General features: G+C 40.8%; 1 protein-coding gene and 1 long non-coding RNA gene across 2 annotated transcripts in view; one reads left to right on the plus strand and one right to left on the minus strand.

Moving 5' to 3' along the window:
- Nucleotides 1–15632, minus strand: part of LOC135436399 (uncharacterized) — an 86009-nt gene that overhangs the window by 56920 nt on the left and 13457 nt on the right. The gene's annotated exons all lie outside the window — the stretch shown is intronic.
- On the plus strand, nucleotides 1719–8981 carry lbe (ladybird early). Its single transcript, XM_064694060.1, has 3 exons — nucleotides 1719–2887; nucleotides 2972–3041; nucleotides 7988–8981. Exons 1-3 carry the CDS (start codon nucleotides 1919–1921, stop codon nucleotides 8428–8430), a joined length of 1482 nt encoding a protein of 493 aa, XP_064550130.1. The 5' UTR covers nucleotides 1719–1918; the 3' UTR covers nucleotides 8431–8981.

Here is a 15632-nt window from a genome sequence, read left to right on the forward strand (position 1 = left end):
TGCAGATAGATGAGATAAGGACATTGTCCTTCTTTCGCTCTCTCTCTCTCTCTCTCTCTGTGCCTTCGGAGAGTTTATATAGATCAAGAATTTCATTAGTTTGATTCATGGTTAGAATCAATTCTTTGGTTTAAAGTTCGGTTTGTTAACCTTGTTTTACGCATCTGTTCGCACAGGTTTGAGTTGCAGCTTAGGGTTCGGCTCGGGTTTCTTTTCCTCTAACTTGTCCGATTGAGTACTCGGTCTATTGAAAATACAAAATTTGATTTTGGCATTTAAACCAATTCTGCCTTAAACTGGCTTTGTGGACTTGTCTAAGAATACGTTCACATATTTCTCTGCCCTAAAAAAGTACTTATTCTCGATCTCCCGGATAGATAGATAAAATGAGCGCAACTTCAATCTAACATACAAAATAAGTAAAATATAATTGTAAGTTTCACTGGAAACTTTCTATTTCTGTTATTTTAAATTATAGCTAAATGTACTAAATTTACTTATTGTCCTAAGACAGAGTAAATAAATAAAATGTAAAAAAAATAACATATTTCTCTCTAGAACTTTTCTTATAAGTAAATTACAAATATTCCAATGCTTATGCTATTATATTTGAAATATTTATAGATAACTTAACGAATAAATAGCTTCCAATTTTTCGGACTAACCAAATTTACTTATTGTCATTATTTATAAGTGAATTAAAAATATTCCAAAACTATTGTTATTTTATTTCCAATATTTATAGATAACTTAACACATAAATATCCTTCAATTTATCTGACAATAAAGTTTCTTATTGGAGCATATTACACGTATCACAGTTTTCCCTCTGTATATTTTTATAGTTTTCTTTTAAATAAACGTATATTTATGTGATATCTTATTCTGATCGTTTGCAGGTTTCTCAAATTAATTAAACGCTTTTTTGCTTGCAACAAATTAAATGCAAACGCTTGACAATTAAACACGGCTGCCGCTGGGTGAGGGAGAGTGAGTAAGAGGGGGGGGGCACGGCGCGGATAGTCGTCTCTAGAATGCGTCATTAAAGGCACATGCGCCTGTGGGGAGGGGGGTACGTCTCTGCCGGCGTCGCTGCCGAAGTTTTGAAAACTTTTGCTGAGGCTGAAATACTAAATACAGTCTCGTTACAAACTGAGGAGCGTCGCGTTTTTCTTATTTCTTATTTTTTTGTTTTTCGTTGTTGTTCTCCTCATATGGCGTTGCGCTGTTGCTGTCTCGCTTTGGCGCGTGGCGCTTGATGAACGCCATAATTACCGTTACGTATACGCCACCATTGCTATTTTTTGCTGGCATCGCTTTCCGGCCAGCCGATTGGCCGGCGCGCAAGAGAGCGCACAGCTATTGCCGGCTCGCTCTAACGCAGGCAGGCAGACCAACAAACTGGTTGGCTTCCGAGAGGGAGAGCGAGAGCGAGAGAGAGCGAGAGAGCAGAGCAGAGCAGAGAGCAGAGTGTGCAGTTATGATTTGATTGCCGAGTTTAACCACCGACAAACGAGACACGACACGAGAGAGCAAACGATGTTAAAGAGACGGCACACACACACACGCACACAAACACGCGAAGTGAGCGGCGCGGGCAGCAAAAGAACTGAAGAAATATCGACGTGTCTAGTTAGCAAACCAATCTTCAATCTAGTTTCGAACAGTTGACTGTGAAACGTCGAGTTGAGAGGTCCTCCCATTGGATCAGCGTCGTTGTCGTTTAACGTTTATCGTTTATCGTTGCGCGTTGCACGTTACACGTTACTTTGATTGATATAAATACTAAATATATTTATTAACAAGACGCAGACACAAAGTGCACACCGTATTCTACACACATCAAGTTCCCCCCCCCTGACATTGAAGTGCGCCCGCGTGTGTGTGAGTGTGTGTGAAAGATTTGACCAGATCTTAAATGCTCTGTCCGCCCACAATGCGTCCGGCCAGCCCTGCCGAATCCGAGATTTCCGTCGGCGGTGCACCCAGCCCGCTGCCGGCCCAACATCAGCATCAGCATCAGCATCAGCATCAGTTGCATCATCAGCTGCATCATCATCCGCATCAGCTGCCACGCGGCGGCACCATCGATCTGCTCCAGCAACAGCAGCTGCTGATGCAACAACATGCTGCTGCCGCTGCGGCGGCCGCTGCTGCCGCCGGACTGACGCGCAGCGCCGTCGGCACACTGCCGGAGGATTACTTCCAGCCGCTGAAGCGTCTGCGCATGTCCTCCTCCTCATCGGAGCCGCGCGATCAGACGCCCAGTCCACCTGCAACCCAACCAAATCCAACTGCCACGGCAGCCGCTGGCAATGCGGGCAGCACAAAGTCCGCCATCGAGGGCGTCAAGAGCTTCTCGATTGCCGACATTCTGGGCCACTCGGAGAAGCAGCGCTGTGCGTCCAGTTCGCCACCGCCGACTGCCACGCTGCTGGCGCCGCCCGCTGCCCGGCCCGTTGCGGGTTTGCTGCAGTCGCAGCGCAGCGAACCGCTGGACATGCATCCGGCTGCGGCTGCCATGCTGCTGCCCGGGGCACAGATTGTGCGTCCGTGGGATCATCTGCTTGGGCCGATGCCCGTCCGGCCGTTCATACCCTCCGCCCTGCTGCACTACGAGCAGCGTTTGGCCCTGGACTATCATCGCCAGCTGCAGGAGCACTTCAATGCCCAGGCCCAGCTGCTGCGCCACATGGGCATGGACATCATACCCTCCGAGAGCGGCTCGGATCGCTCCAGCTCCGCGGCCAGCGACTGCTGCTCGCCGGAAATAGCACGCGACTCGGCCGCTGCCGCCGCCAGCGCTGCCCTGCGTCGCAGCCACAGTCCACAGTCCTCGTCGCAAGCGGCCCAGGCGGAGCGTGAGCGTCATGCATCCGGCGGCTCGGCCAATGCCGCCTCGAGTCCCGCCCAGGCGGCAACGGGCAGCGCCCAGAGCACAGCCGCTGCAGTTGCCGCCGCCGAGGCCAAGGCCAAGGCCAATGGCACGCCGCTCGACGCGCTCTTCCAGATGACCACCAAGGACTTCGATGAGTCACAAGGTAAATAGCCCAACCAATCGATTTACTTATCAATCGATTAGAGATAAATGTTCTCGATTTCGAAATCGAAATTAATTAATTTTGTGGCAATTTCCAATTGAGCGAATGCAACGAAATGTTTGCTTGGATTTTCAATTTTGCCTAATTGAAATTGAACGTTCATCTGTTGAGGCCATTCCCATTTCCAATTCCATTCCCATTTCGATATCTGCTTCTATTTCGCTTTATATACCCTAAAGGGGTATTAAGAGGGGTATAATAGACTTGTGCATTTGTTTGTAATAAACACAAGGAAGCATCTATGATCTATGAGCTGAGTCATTCCAGAGACTTGAAATTTTGAAATATATATATTATATCATGCCACACACAGATCGAGTTTATAATTTTCTCTCCCGATATCTTATCCCATTTCCAAAATGTCGATAAATATCGATTTTGAAAATGGTTTAAACTCGAAATGTTTCAGTGCTCGTATGGTATAGTAGATAATATTAGATAATAGATAATATTTATTATAATAGTTAAAAATGGTTTAAAAGTCTTGAGTTTTATGTAACCTCCTATCTTCGAACTGAATCGGTCTAACCATATCTGTCGGTCCGTCTACAAACTAAAGACTTGAAATGTGGAATATATATTCCTTATAATTTTCTCTCTCTCTCTTATTTCCATAATATCGATAAATATCGTTTTGGAAACATAGTTTTTTACGCATAAGTCGAGAATTAGAAGAGCTAGGTGTAAAAAATTTGGTATGTGGACTCTCGTGTGGTATAGAAGGACTATAAATATTTCACTTTCCAAATACATTTCCCCACATTTCCTTCATAATTCAAAATATCTCATTTGTAAAGTCAGAGCTTTACGCTTCGGTATACACAAAGTTTAGTATGCCAGGAAAGAAGAAGAAGGAAGCCAGAATAGTTTCATAGACAAACGCCAGCTGAAGGGTATCTGCTAGTCGTTCACTCTCGACTAGAGCTAACTTATATGTTTTCTATGCAAATGACTTTGGCTAATTCTCAGTTTTTGTGTGTTTTTCAATTAATTGGCGGCATGTGCTGAAAAAAACAAAAAGCCCAAAACAAATTACAGATAACTCAATATTTGATTGAGAACATTTATAAATGGTATTTTAGCGAGCGGGAGGGGAGAGGGGTAAGGGGAAGGGGATTATAATATAATCCGCATAGCGCACATGCGCATAGTTAATAGCCACAATTTTCCATATCAACGCGAATTGAGAGCCGCATCTGTCACAGTCGCAGTCACAGTCGCAGTCACAGTCACAGTTCATGTTTACACGCATTTGCAGTATTAAGTGGGCGTTTTAGTGTCAAGCCCCAAACTCAACCCCTGTTTTCATGCTAATTATTGCCTAATACTCCACACTGAGAAAAAAAAGAGTGCACTAGAACTCAAATTATTTCCAAACACTTTTAGTTGAAATACATTTTTTTTAATGTGGTATTTAAAAATTTCACTAACAACTTCTTTAAATAACATTTTACAATTTTACATTTTACAATTTGACAGCTCTTCTGCTTGATTTGCCTATTCTTTTCTCTGAGTGTAGCCTAGCTAAATAGCTCAAATCATTTTAACACATTTTAAGTTGAAATTCTCTTTATATGTTTGGGTTTTAGAAATTTCCGAGAAAAATTTTACATTTTGACAGCTCTTCCGCTTGATTTGCCTATATTTTTCTCTCAGTGTAGCCGTAGCTTACTAGCTCAAATCATTTCCAAACATTTTTAGTTGAAATCCTCTTTAAATGTTTGGTTTTTAGAAATTTCAGAGAAAACTTATTTAAATAACATTTTCTCGCTCTTGCTAATTATTGCTTAATACTCCTTGCTAGAGCTTACACTGAGAAAAATGAGCGCTCTAGAATTTATTTGATCTAAAATCATACTCTCGATTAAATTCTATTTTATTATAGGCATTTATAAATTTCAGAGAATACTTACATAACATTTTCGTGCTCAGCTTCATTTTGACAGCTCTGCCGCTTGATTTGATTGATTTGATTTCTCTCAGTGTAGCCATAGCTGCAGCTAACTGTGGCCATATGCGCCTCTGTCTGCTACACTCATATATTTTGTGCATTCGTGTCGATTCTGCGACGATTAGCAACAATTAGCCGCCGGCCAAGTTTGTTCATGTTCATTGCCTAATAGAGTTTGGATTTGTTGTTGTTGTTGTTGTTGTTGTTTTAGTTGTATTTGTTTTTTATTGTTGTTAACATGCCGTTGCCATTTGGTAAAATTGCTGTGTCTACTGCTACTAAAAGCTGACAAGCCTCGGCTCGCAGCTGATAGTCGTAAGCATATTGAAGGCAAATACATTTGTATCTATCGATGTTGTTGTTTTTCCTCTTGTTGTTGTTGTGTTAACGCTCAAACATGTCTATTTATCAAAATATTGTATAACCAAAAACGAAATATTTACGACTGTGCGGCGACTGTGTATATTATGACGCTGGCATCGTTAGTCAATCAGCAACAAGAAGTCAAGCCGATAAACATGTAATTTATATAATATATAATATGTCCCTATCTACTGAGGATTAGGCTCAAGCGAGGGGCGAGCACGGGGGGGGGGGGGGGTGTACACATTAATATCATTAACACTCGGCGAGCAGGAAGCGAGAGTTGACATTGCATCGATAGGAATATGAAAATATTTTTCGATTTTCAACGTTTAAGTATGCATCACAGTAGGAAATTCAAGGAGTAAACGCGGTTTTATTTATATAAATATATCAATCAAGCAATCAATCAGTCAGTCAGGCGAAAAGTTCTTAGATATATCTTTTATATATGTTTGGATTTTCAATGTTTAAATACTCATCATAGTGGGAGGCTCAAGTAGTAAACGTGGTTGTATATACACAAATATATCAATCAATCAATCAGTCGATCAGTCAGTCTGGAGAAAAGTTGTATAGATATATATGTTGTACATATCTATATCTACATATCTATACATCTATATATCTATTTATATATTAATATACAATTTTTCGCTTGACTGATTGATTGATTGATTGACTATTAAGCTCAAGCCGTTAAGGCCAGGAAGCTGAATTCTTCAAAAATTTGCATGTAAATACTTATATATGTGAAATTAACTGTGCTGACTGACTAATTGACTTTTTGATTGATTGATTGATGCTTAACGCACAGCTCAAGCAGTAAGAGCTAGTAAGCGGAACTCTTCAGATTAGTAATATTATATATGTATAAGAAAGTAATATTAATTGTCCTCACTGACTGTTTGATTGACTCGCTGATTGATTGACTGATTGATGCTTAGCGCACAGCTCATGCCGTAACAGCTAGAAAGCTGAACTTTCTTGATTGTAGTGAATACTAAGACAAGGTTTTTCACCACATAAAAATTGTTAAAAAAAACAATTACTTAAAACCTTATTTACTCAATTAAATAAGTATTTAAGGCTTTTCTTTCTTTCACATTTATGGGAATTGTAAAAAACATATTGACAGTTTCCAATAAACTTTTTATGAGGATCTCCTCGAAGAAGTGCCAGACACACTGTCGTCGTCCAGTCCAATTCCACGTATTGACACAAATTAAAACATAAGAACGTGAACTGTGCAACTGTTGCAACGAGGAACAGGGCACAGGTTCTTTAGAAAGTGTGGGCAGTCGGTTGCTTAACTCGAATTACAACTGGAACATATTGTAGTGAAAGGTTTTTCTTTCGACTACAACCAAAACAAACCAGCCCTCAGCTGAAGTGAACATTTCTCCATATAAGTGGACACCTGAGACCCTGACTGCGACAGGGACAGGACCCAAGTGGCCAGCGCACATTTCTCCCTTTAGTTTTAACGTTTTTCTGTTTTTTAGATAAGTCACAGAAATTACTTAATGAGTCTCCGATAAAAACACAAACACACGCACACTCGCTCAAGTGCCTAATGGGTTTTGGGTTACAAAACGTGCTCGAGATAACAAATAGGGCAAATTAATGCGTTTCGCATTTGTATTATACTTAACATAGAAACAAAATTTAGTCGGGCTTGGAAGCGTTTAATTAGTTTTTAATGCTGGGCTAGTTTGTTTGACAAGCAATCGGAATGGAATGGGCGTGAAGACCGGTTCATATGCATATGAATATAGCTAAATATATCCGGATATATATGTGTATATACATATGTATGTATGTGTACTGTATGCATATTTATGAACGGGGGCCAGCCGAGTCACAGTAGCATCTGAAATTCGTAGCCATAAATTAGCTTTGAAATGAGTCGGTCTGTCCGATTTCAACTGGGTTCAGGAAGCGTTATGCAACTTTTACAATTGCAAATTATAAGTTTGCCTGCTGCTGCTGCTGCTGCCTCATTAATCAGGCAACAATAGCGTATGTGATTTGTAGGTGTCAATATAATTATGAAGTATAAATCAAGCGGCAAACGAGACAAATGATTGCCGGCCAAAGTGCAGAGCAGAGCCCAAGTCAATGACGCCCACAACTCGGGCAATTAATCAAGCGAAGCGAAGGAACGAAAATTGCAACCGACTGCACAATACTCTGGGAAAAGAAATGTAATCAAAAGGGGCTCCTCAAGCTGTGACTGGCAAAGCAGGCTGTGATTTATAGAAATTTTATATTAACTTTATTTGATCTGATAATTGCTTGCCTCATATACCCCTTTATACTCTTGTGTACAGAGCATGCAAAGCGCTTGCAATTAAATCATTTAAATGTATAAATCAAAGCACTTTAATTAACACTCGCTCGGACACTCGTCGCGAGCAATTACAAATTATTTCTAATGCGACTTACAAATGCGCTTGTTAACACTCGTGTATTCGAGCTGCGAGCTTCGAGCTTCGAGTATTCGTTCGAACCGGTTTGACTCAAGCCAGACTTTAACTAATCCCCCCCTTCTCTCTCTCTCTCTCGGCAGACAAATCGCACTTGGACATATTCTCGAACCGACCGCAGCCGAAGAAGAAGCGCAAGTCGCGCACCGCCTTCACCAACCATCAGATCTTTGAGCTGGAGAAGCGCTTTCTCTATCAGAAATATCTGTCGCCAGCGGATCGGGATGAGATTGCCGCCTCGCTGGGCCTGTCGAATGCGCAGGTGATCACTTGGTTTCAGAATCGTCGCGCCAAGCAGAAGCGCGACATTGAGGAGCTGAAGAAGGATTTCGACAGCGTCAAGGTCTTCTCGGCGCACAAATCCTTTCTGGAGAATGTCAACGATCTGAGCATACTCAAGAAGAAGCCCATGCATGAGGCGGACATGGTTGGTCTCGCTGCGGCCGCAGCTGCCGCTGGCATGGTCGGCGTCGGCGTCGGCGTGGGCGTGCCCGTATCCGCCGCCCAGTCACTGCCACCCAAATGAAGAGGGGGGCGGCGGGATGCGTTCAGCGCACATGCAACCTGATGAACGGTACAGAAAGCGAGCAAAGTATTGAGGAGGACATTATCATCAAGCGACAGCGCCAAGAGCTTCGCATTTTGTTTAATTTTGGAGCCAGGCCAGGTCACTCCGGCTTCGGCTCTCTAGAGATATTATTTGACACGGATGTGACAATCTAATGACAAGCCTGGCAAAGGCCACGACTGAGGCACAGACACGACTTGCCACGCCTTGCCACGCCTTGCCGCGCCTTGCCACGCCTTGCCACGCCTTGCCACGCCTCCTGGCTCGAGCAACAGACCCGGACTAAGGCCTAATTGCGGCCATCATCTGAAAACCCACCAGCATCGACACACGGCAAGGAGACCAACTCAATCTCCAATTGGAAAAGCCCAATCGGCTCTTTTCAGAGCCACCAAAGCAAACGCCAAAGAGTCTCGAATGCGTTCAATGCGAGCCAAGTTTCAAATAAAAATCACAAACAGAATCTGAAAGCAAGTGTACAAATGAAAATCTTTGTCATAGATATATATATATATATTTATGGCATGAAGTTTGACAGAAAAGTCAAACAGCAAAAAATTCTTTTAAACAAATTAAAATTTTATTGAATAAAAGAAACTTTTTTTACAAACAAGAAAATGTTTTATTAATATTTAAGTTTTAGATGCATTTCCATCTAGAATTCAAGCTGTGATCAAAGTGCTGGAAAAAGCGAAAAATAGTTCAATGTTCAAAGGAACTTCATTTAATGTGAACTCGAAAACTTTCTTGGTCAACATTTTCATAATATTTTGACTATATTTTTGGCAATTTATATTAACAATTCCAGAATCTACGTTTATTTTTTGAGCCTTGACTTACGCTTCGGTTTAAAAATTTATGAGAATTTGAGAAATGGAAAATTACTTCCAATAAAACTTTGGGTGTCAGAAATGTTAACAATGTTGGGAAGATGTTTGACAGAAGGATCTCAAAAATTGACACCCCAAATTTCTATATATAGAAAACTTATGGGCTTCAAATTTTTGAAAAGCACATTATTTTTTGAGGAGTACATAACCTGTTGGTTCAAAACTTTTTAAACTTAATTTTAGATGCAGAATCAAGCTAGAGTTCAAAAAATGCCTGAATTCCAGCTTCTTTTTTTTTAAATTAAATTTATTAAGTGTCAAGCCCGGCTCAGAATGCTCTATAATGCGCTTAGTATCTATCTTAAGTATCTCCAGTTTTATATTCTAGCTTGAAATCGGTTCAGCTTTCAGGAAGATCTGGGAGCTGGATCGAATGGATCTCTCTCTCTCTCTCTCGGCAACATTCGCTAAGCTCTTTTCTTATACACTTTTTAACCCATTTTATGGGCTATGCAAATTTAGAAACCGTTGCCAATAAATTTCAACATATTTAAGCAAACAACGCCGAAGTCGCGGGTCATTAGGGAAACGAGTCGAAAGAGCTTCCATTTCATCGTAGACCTCCCCTCTCCTCCCCCTCTAACATCTCTTCCCCTCTCCCCATCGTTCGTTTGCATTTAGTTAAAAAGAAAAAATTCGATTTAAAATTCTGGCAAGGTTCGATAATTGTGCTGCGTATTTTGTTGGGCTCTTAAAAAGCAAAGAAATCTTTTTTAATTTTTATTAATGATTATTTACAACCGTTATTCAAAATTTAAACTAATTAATTATTAATTTAATCACTTGGCAAAAACAAAGAAACGCAAAACGAGTTGCGTTCACGTTGAAAATCAAAAAAATCAAAATTAAAATCAAAATCCAAATTAAGCGCTCCAAGTGTTTAAAGCCGAGCGCGTTTTGCATACCAAAAATTTTCTTAAATTATTTCAATATTTATTAATTTTCAAGCAATCAATATACCACGTAAAATATGCAAGCAAGGGTATACAGGTTGGAGATGAAAAATAAATATTTTATATTGTATAGTGACTTTCAAATGGACGTCGCATACTTCGATTATGTAGATATTAAAGGGTATAAAATAGATAAAGTGTGTATACCCTGTATATTATCGAAAGGGGTATACAGGTTGGACTGTAACAATAGAATTAGTATATTGGATTGTATATGGGCTTTCAAGAGGACGTCGCATACTTGGAGTATGTGGATATAAAAGTGTATATAATGGGTATACCCTGTATACTTTCGAAAGGGGTATGCTGAGGTTGGACTGTAACAATAGATATTTTATATTGGATTGCACATTGACTTTCAAGAAAGTATCACATGCTTGAAGTATGTAGAAATTAAAGTGTAGAATAGTGCGTATACCCTGTATACTTTCAAAAGGGGTATGCTGGCTTAAGGAGCTTGAACTATAACAATAGAAATTTTATATTGTACATTGACTTTCAAGAAAGCATCGCATGCTTGGAGTATGTAGATATTAAAGGTATGTCTTGGGCATACTGCGTATACCCTGTATACTTTCAAAAGGGGTATGCTGAGGTGACAGGTTGGACTGTAACAAAAACTGGACTGTAATATATTGACTTTCAAGAAAACATCGCATGCTTGGAGTATGAAGATATTATAGGGTATTTATTGCACATACGATATAACGTATACCCTGTATTCTTTCGAAAGGGGTATGCTGAGGTAAAGAGGTTGGACTGTTATATTTTTATTTTCAAAAAAGCATCGCATGCTTGGAGTATGTAGATATTATAGGGTATGTCTTGGGCATACTGCGTATACCCTGTATTATTTCGAAAGGGGTATACCCAGTCTATGCAAATGCATAGTTCGTTTTGAACAGCATTCAAAACTGCGCTGTATTTGATACTTGTGCACTGAATGCAGGATATTTGTCAGTCTATCAGTCTGCCTGTCAATCGACTTACTTGTTTTCAAATATTTCAAAGTGAAGCGGACGGACATTGGCTTGCGTTGGCTACCGTTTTGCGGGCCAGTTCAAAGGCTTTGATCGCCGCCGCCGGCGCACACATTTTTCACTCTCAACTCGAGTCGATGCGATGCGATGCGAGTCGAGTCGAACTCTTCCACTTTGACTGGGTAGTCTGTCGGTGACCTGGCGGCACCTGAGAGCACTTTCCGAAACTGAAGCGCGCCATCAATCGTCGCTTCTGGCCCGGCCTGGCCCGGCCTGGCCCGGCCCGGCCAGCAGCATCGTTTGTTAATAATTTGAATAATCAAGCTATCAATTCCGGTGCTAATGATGCCGACCGCTGGCGGAGCTGAGGGCCCCAGTTCTCGGCTCGGCTTTTTTGGGTATATCGGTTTAATTTGGCGCTTATCGATTCGATTGTCTCTAACAGTTCGTAAACTAGACGGAAAGCCAAGTCCCATTGCATATGCATGAGCTCGGCAAATGCAGCCGCGGATTTGTGGGGGGGGGGGGGGGGACCCAACATTTAGTTAAAAGCAATTTATTTTCATTTTCAAATGTGTGACAATGCGACGCATGCGCCGAGATAAAGAAACTTTTTATAGAGGCCCTTCTCGACCCTCGTTCTCCTCCTACTTCTGATTTGGCTCATCTGTGAAGCTGGGCGTGATTAATGCGTTTTGAAAGTGCCGGGCGAAAGTTGCACTGGAAACCGTTTAATTGAAATCAGCTCATTGGTTAGAGAAAGAGCCAGAGAGAGAGAGAGAGAGACACATATTAGTGGGAGTGCGAGAGAGTAAGAGCTAGCTGAGGCACAAATGACCGGCCATTACCGGTGGCATTTGGTTTTAGTAGCTGAGAAATTTGCCCGGGCAAATTGAGGCAAACTGCGGCTCTAATTATGGGAAAAACTCTCAGCGTTTCCCCGTGAAAACAAATAGAAAACCGGGCGAGAGCGAGAGCGAGAGCGAGAGCTGCAAATGCCGTTTAAGCATGGCTATTATATGCGAGTAGAAATGCGTAAATGTCGAAACTCATTAATCGAATCAACTAAAAATGACTAATGGACGCACCTCACGAGAACTTCCCCCCCCCCCCCTCTCTCTCTCTCCCCCTCCCTCTCTCTCTCTCGCTCGGTTTAATGAACGATAGTTTGTGGAGATGGCGCTACAAACGAGCGCTCTTAAGTTCATTGCGCGGCTAAGTGAAAAGCTTATGTATTCCATGGCCAGAAGGAAGTACGCACAAATGGCCAGAGAGAGCTTGGCTGGCAAACGGAAATAGCTTCATTTGAATATCATTCAATTTTGCGTATGGTTCTTTATTTCCTGCTATAGCCCGTACAAATTATGAGTGTGTTTATTTATTTGTTTATTTAATTATTTATTTATTCATTTATTTATATACTTTATGTATTTATTTATTAATGGTCGACAAAACGTGTGTCAGCCTAATTATTCAATAAATAAAATTATGAAAATTAAATGCTAAAAGCCTAATTAGAATACACAATTTTCTAATAGCATCATGAAGGTCTTTTATTTGCCCGTCCGACCTGCCTTGCCCCTTTTCACAGCTAATTTTGTCAGATTTTATTAGAGCCTACAGCTAAGAAGGAATGTGTAGAGAAAATATTGCTATTAAGTAAAAATTTTAAATAAATCTGAATTTACTATGTTATTTAGGAAAATACAATAAATAGGAGAAATGAAAGGAAGAAGTTATTAATTAAGCAAAGAAATGTATACTAGTTATATAGAGTGTTAAGTAGATAGTATAAAGAGATAGAGATGAGAAATCTCCGGCAAATCCGACAAGCCATGCCCCTACTCATAGCTGGGAATGGTCAGTGAGTTCCCGAAGTTATCCTGAAAGCAACGATCTTATAAGGCGCAGAGAAAGTTCGGTGGAGAAAACGTGATACAAACTATTATAAGCTTTTGCATAGTAGGTAGGAATAAGGGAGATATCATGTAAGAGGGTATATCAGCTCAAAGTGTAGAAGCTATACAACTAAAATGTTTGCTGGAACTGCGCTTTAGATTTTGGAAAATTCAACCCTCAAGTTTGTATAAAAAACGTCAACAACAATGCAGTCAAATAAGTTCGCTTTCCAAGGATTAAGTCGTGAGCTCATGTGGATTAGATCTCTAAACATCGAACCAGCCAGCGGGAGGTCGCCGGCTCAAAGCCAACAATTTCCTAGTTAAACATTTGCTTACTTAATTAGTTATTATTCTATAATAATAACATTAATTCCTTCGATTTGATTGGGTTCCAATTGGACTCCAATTAGCTGCTTGCTTATAATTTAAATTTATTTTGCACAAAATAGGGTATCTTCACATTGAGCATGCTCGACTGTATCATTTGTACTTATTTTATTTGATTGCTTGTTAAAGTGTTTGCGCACTTCCTGCTCAGTCACATTGTCAGCAATTACCCGGCATTGCCCGGCCCCCTTAGCCCTTTGCTGAGCGCAGCTCAGACGATCAAGTGCTGCCCTTCGGTCGACCTACATCAAGTCCAGGTCCCAGTTGCCCGGCTGCCCGGCTGCCCGGCTGCCCGGTTGCCCGGTTAACTGGCGCCGTTTGCCAAAAAAAAGAAAAGCTGCGCCCGCGGCGCTTACAGACAGGCTTTTGCCCAGTGCTGATTATGATAAATGTAAACAATTCAGCTTGGCACACACAAATGCAATCAAAGGACTGCAATTACAACATTGTAGCCAGAGCAAACCAGTTAAGAGAGAGGGATAGAGAGAGAGATAGAGAGAGGGAGAAGGAGAGAGAGAGCGAGAGCGAGATGCCCCCCAAAGCGGCGATCTGGGCATTCGCAGAGCTCTGCCGAACAAGTGTGCATCCGTATCCGTGTGTGTGCGCGTGCATCTGTGTGTGCGTGTGTATCTGTGTGCAATAGAGATATAAAAACTAAATTGGTAACTCATACTTAATTTGGCGGCGGCGCCTTTGAACATGCTGCCAATTAGCTTACAGCCGACACCTCGGGCCGCTCTTTAATACCAAAAAAAAAAAAATGCCGCTCGGGAAGCTCCAGAGTCTGGCCTGCTCAAAGGATATGCCATGCCACACCAACAACAACCAGTCGAAATGCGGGAAATAGAAGGGAAATGGGGCGAAATGGGGGGAAATGGGGGGAAATGATGCAGCAGAAAATGGCAATGGGAGAGGCGCTCGCACAAGCAATTTGTTTCATTCATTCATCCAGTTGATTCAGCTAAATTCTTCGGTTGATCGTGATGCGGCGCATTTCTATGCCACAATCTGCGGCATGAATGAAACCTTATGATTCGTTTCGATCTGAACATATTGTTAATGAAGTTGTAAATTACGAAAGGCAACATTAAAATCGAGTAAAACTCGAATGAGAAAAAAAAAACAACCACAGATCAGTTTATCAAGGCGCACAATTATCGAGGGTAAACAACAGAAAAATAGCTGTTGAAAGACAACTCCATGGATTTTACAACTAGATTATTATTACACCAAAAAATAAAAAAAAATTATAAATAGTATAATTTACAAAATATTTTATTATTATTATATTATATATATTCGTATAGAGCCCTGATTTAAGCTCAATAATCAAATCTGAACCATAATGGGATTCAAGTCGAGCTGAATGAATATATATATATTGAATGAATAAATAATATATTTTATTATTTATAAGACTAGTTAGTATACTCCGGCCTTGTCCGTGTTAAATAAATTCGCTCAAAGATCTTTGAAAATGTTTTTCAAGCCAATCGCACAGTAAGCAAAAAACTTTAATTCAACCGTTTTCCGCCACTTTCCCACTGTCGCGGGTGAAATTTCCCAAATCTCTGAAACACGTATTCATTATTGAATATAAGTTTGAAGCAAATCGAACAAAATTTAAAACTTCGACCAAAAAATCTTTGAAGCTTTGGAAGCTTGGGTTCTGCGAAAAGTGTGAAACAGTCCTCAAATTAATTTAAACAAAGATCTCTTCAAATGAGCTTAAGGTCGATCGGAAGGTAAACAAAAAAGTTTCATACAAACGTTTTTCGCGATTTTTCCACACATGCGGGTGGATTTGCCCGTCTTAACAATTGGAATTTCATATCGGTTGGTCACGAAGTTGGAGAATCGAGCTCCCGTGAAGATAAGCCATTATTATATCATTTAAATTAGTAAGAATAATTTTTACAATAAACGCAAACAGAACATTCTCTTTTGTGCAACTAAGGGGGACTGTACATATAAAGGAAAAAATGAATACGATCTGGTGGAGTGAATGCGTTGAGGCAAATTGAGAGACTTTAAGCTGGCTCTTTCACT

The sequence above is a fragment of the Drosophila montana genome, unplaced genomic scaffold (assembly GCF_035044405.1).
Source record: "Drosophila montana isolate Dmon_TW-CO22-7 unplaced genomic scaffold, ASM3504440v1 contig_3733_1, whole genome shotgun sequence".
Taxonomy (NCBI): Eukaryota; Metazoa; Arthropoda; class Insecta; order Diptera; family Drosophilidae; genus Drosophila; species Drosophila montana.

Bases quoted from the DNA above. Each gene is read 5' to 3' on its own strand.
- lbe (XM_064694060.1), top strand. From the start codon at position 1,919: ATGCTCTGTCCGCCCACAATGCGTCCGGCCAGCCCTGCCGAATCCGAG. The intron at 2,888-2,971 runs GCCAATGCCGCC...GCCGAGGCCAAG, and splicing joins GTCATGCATCCGGCGGCTCG to GCCAAGGCCAATGGCACGCC. The intron at 3,042-7,987 runs GTAAATAGCCCA...CTCTCTCGGCAG, and splicing joins GGACTTCGATGAGTCACAAG to ACAAATCGCACTTGGACATA.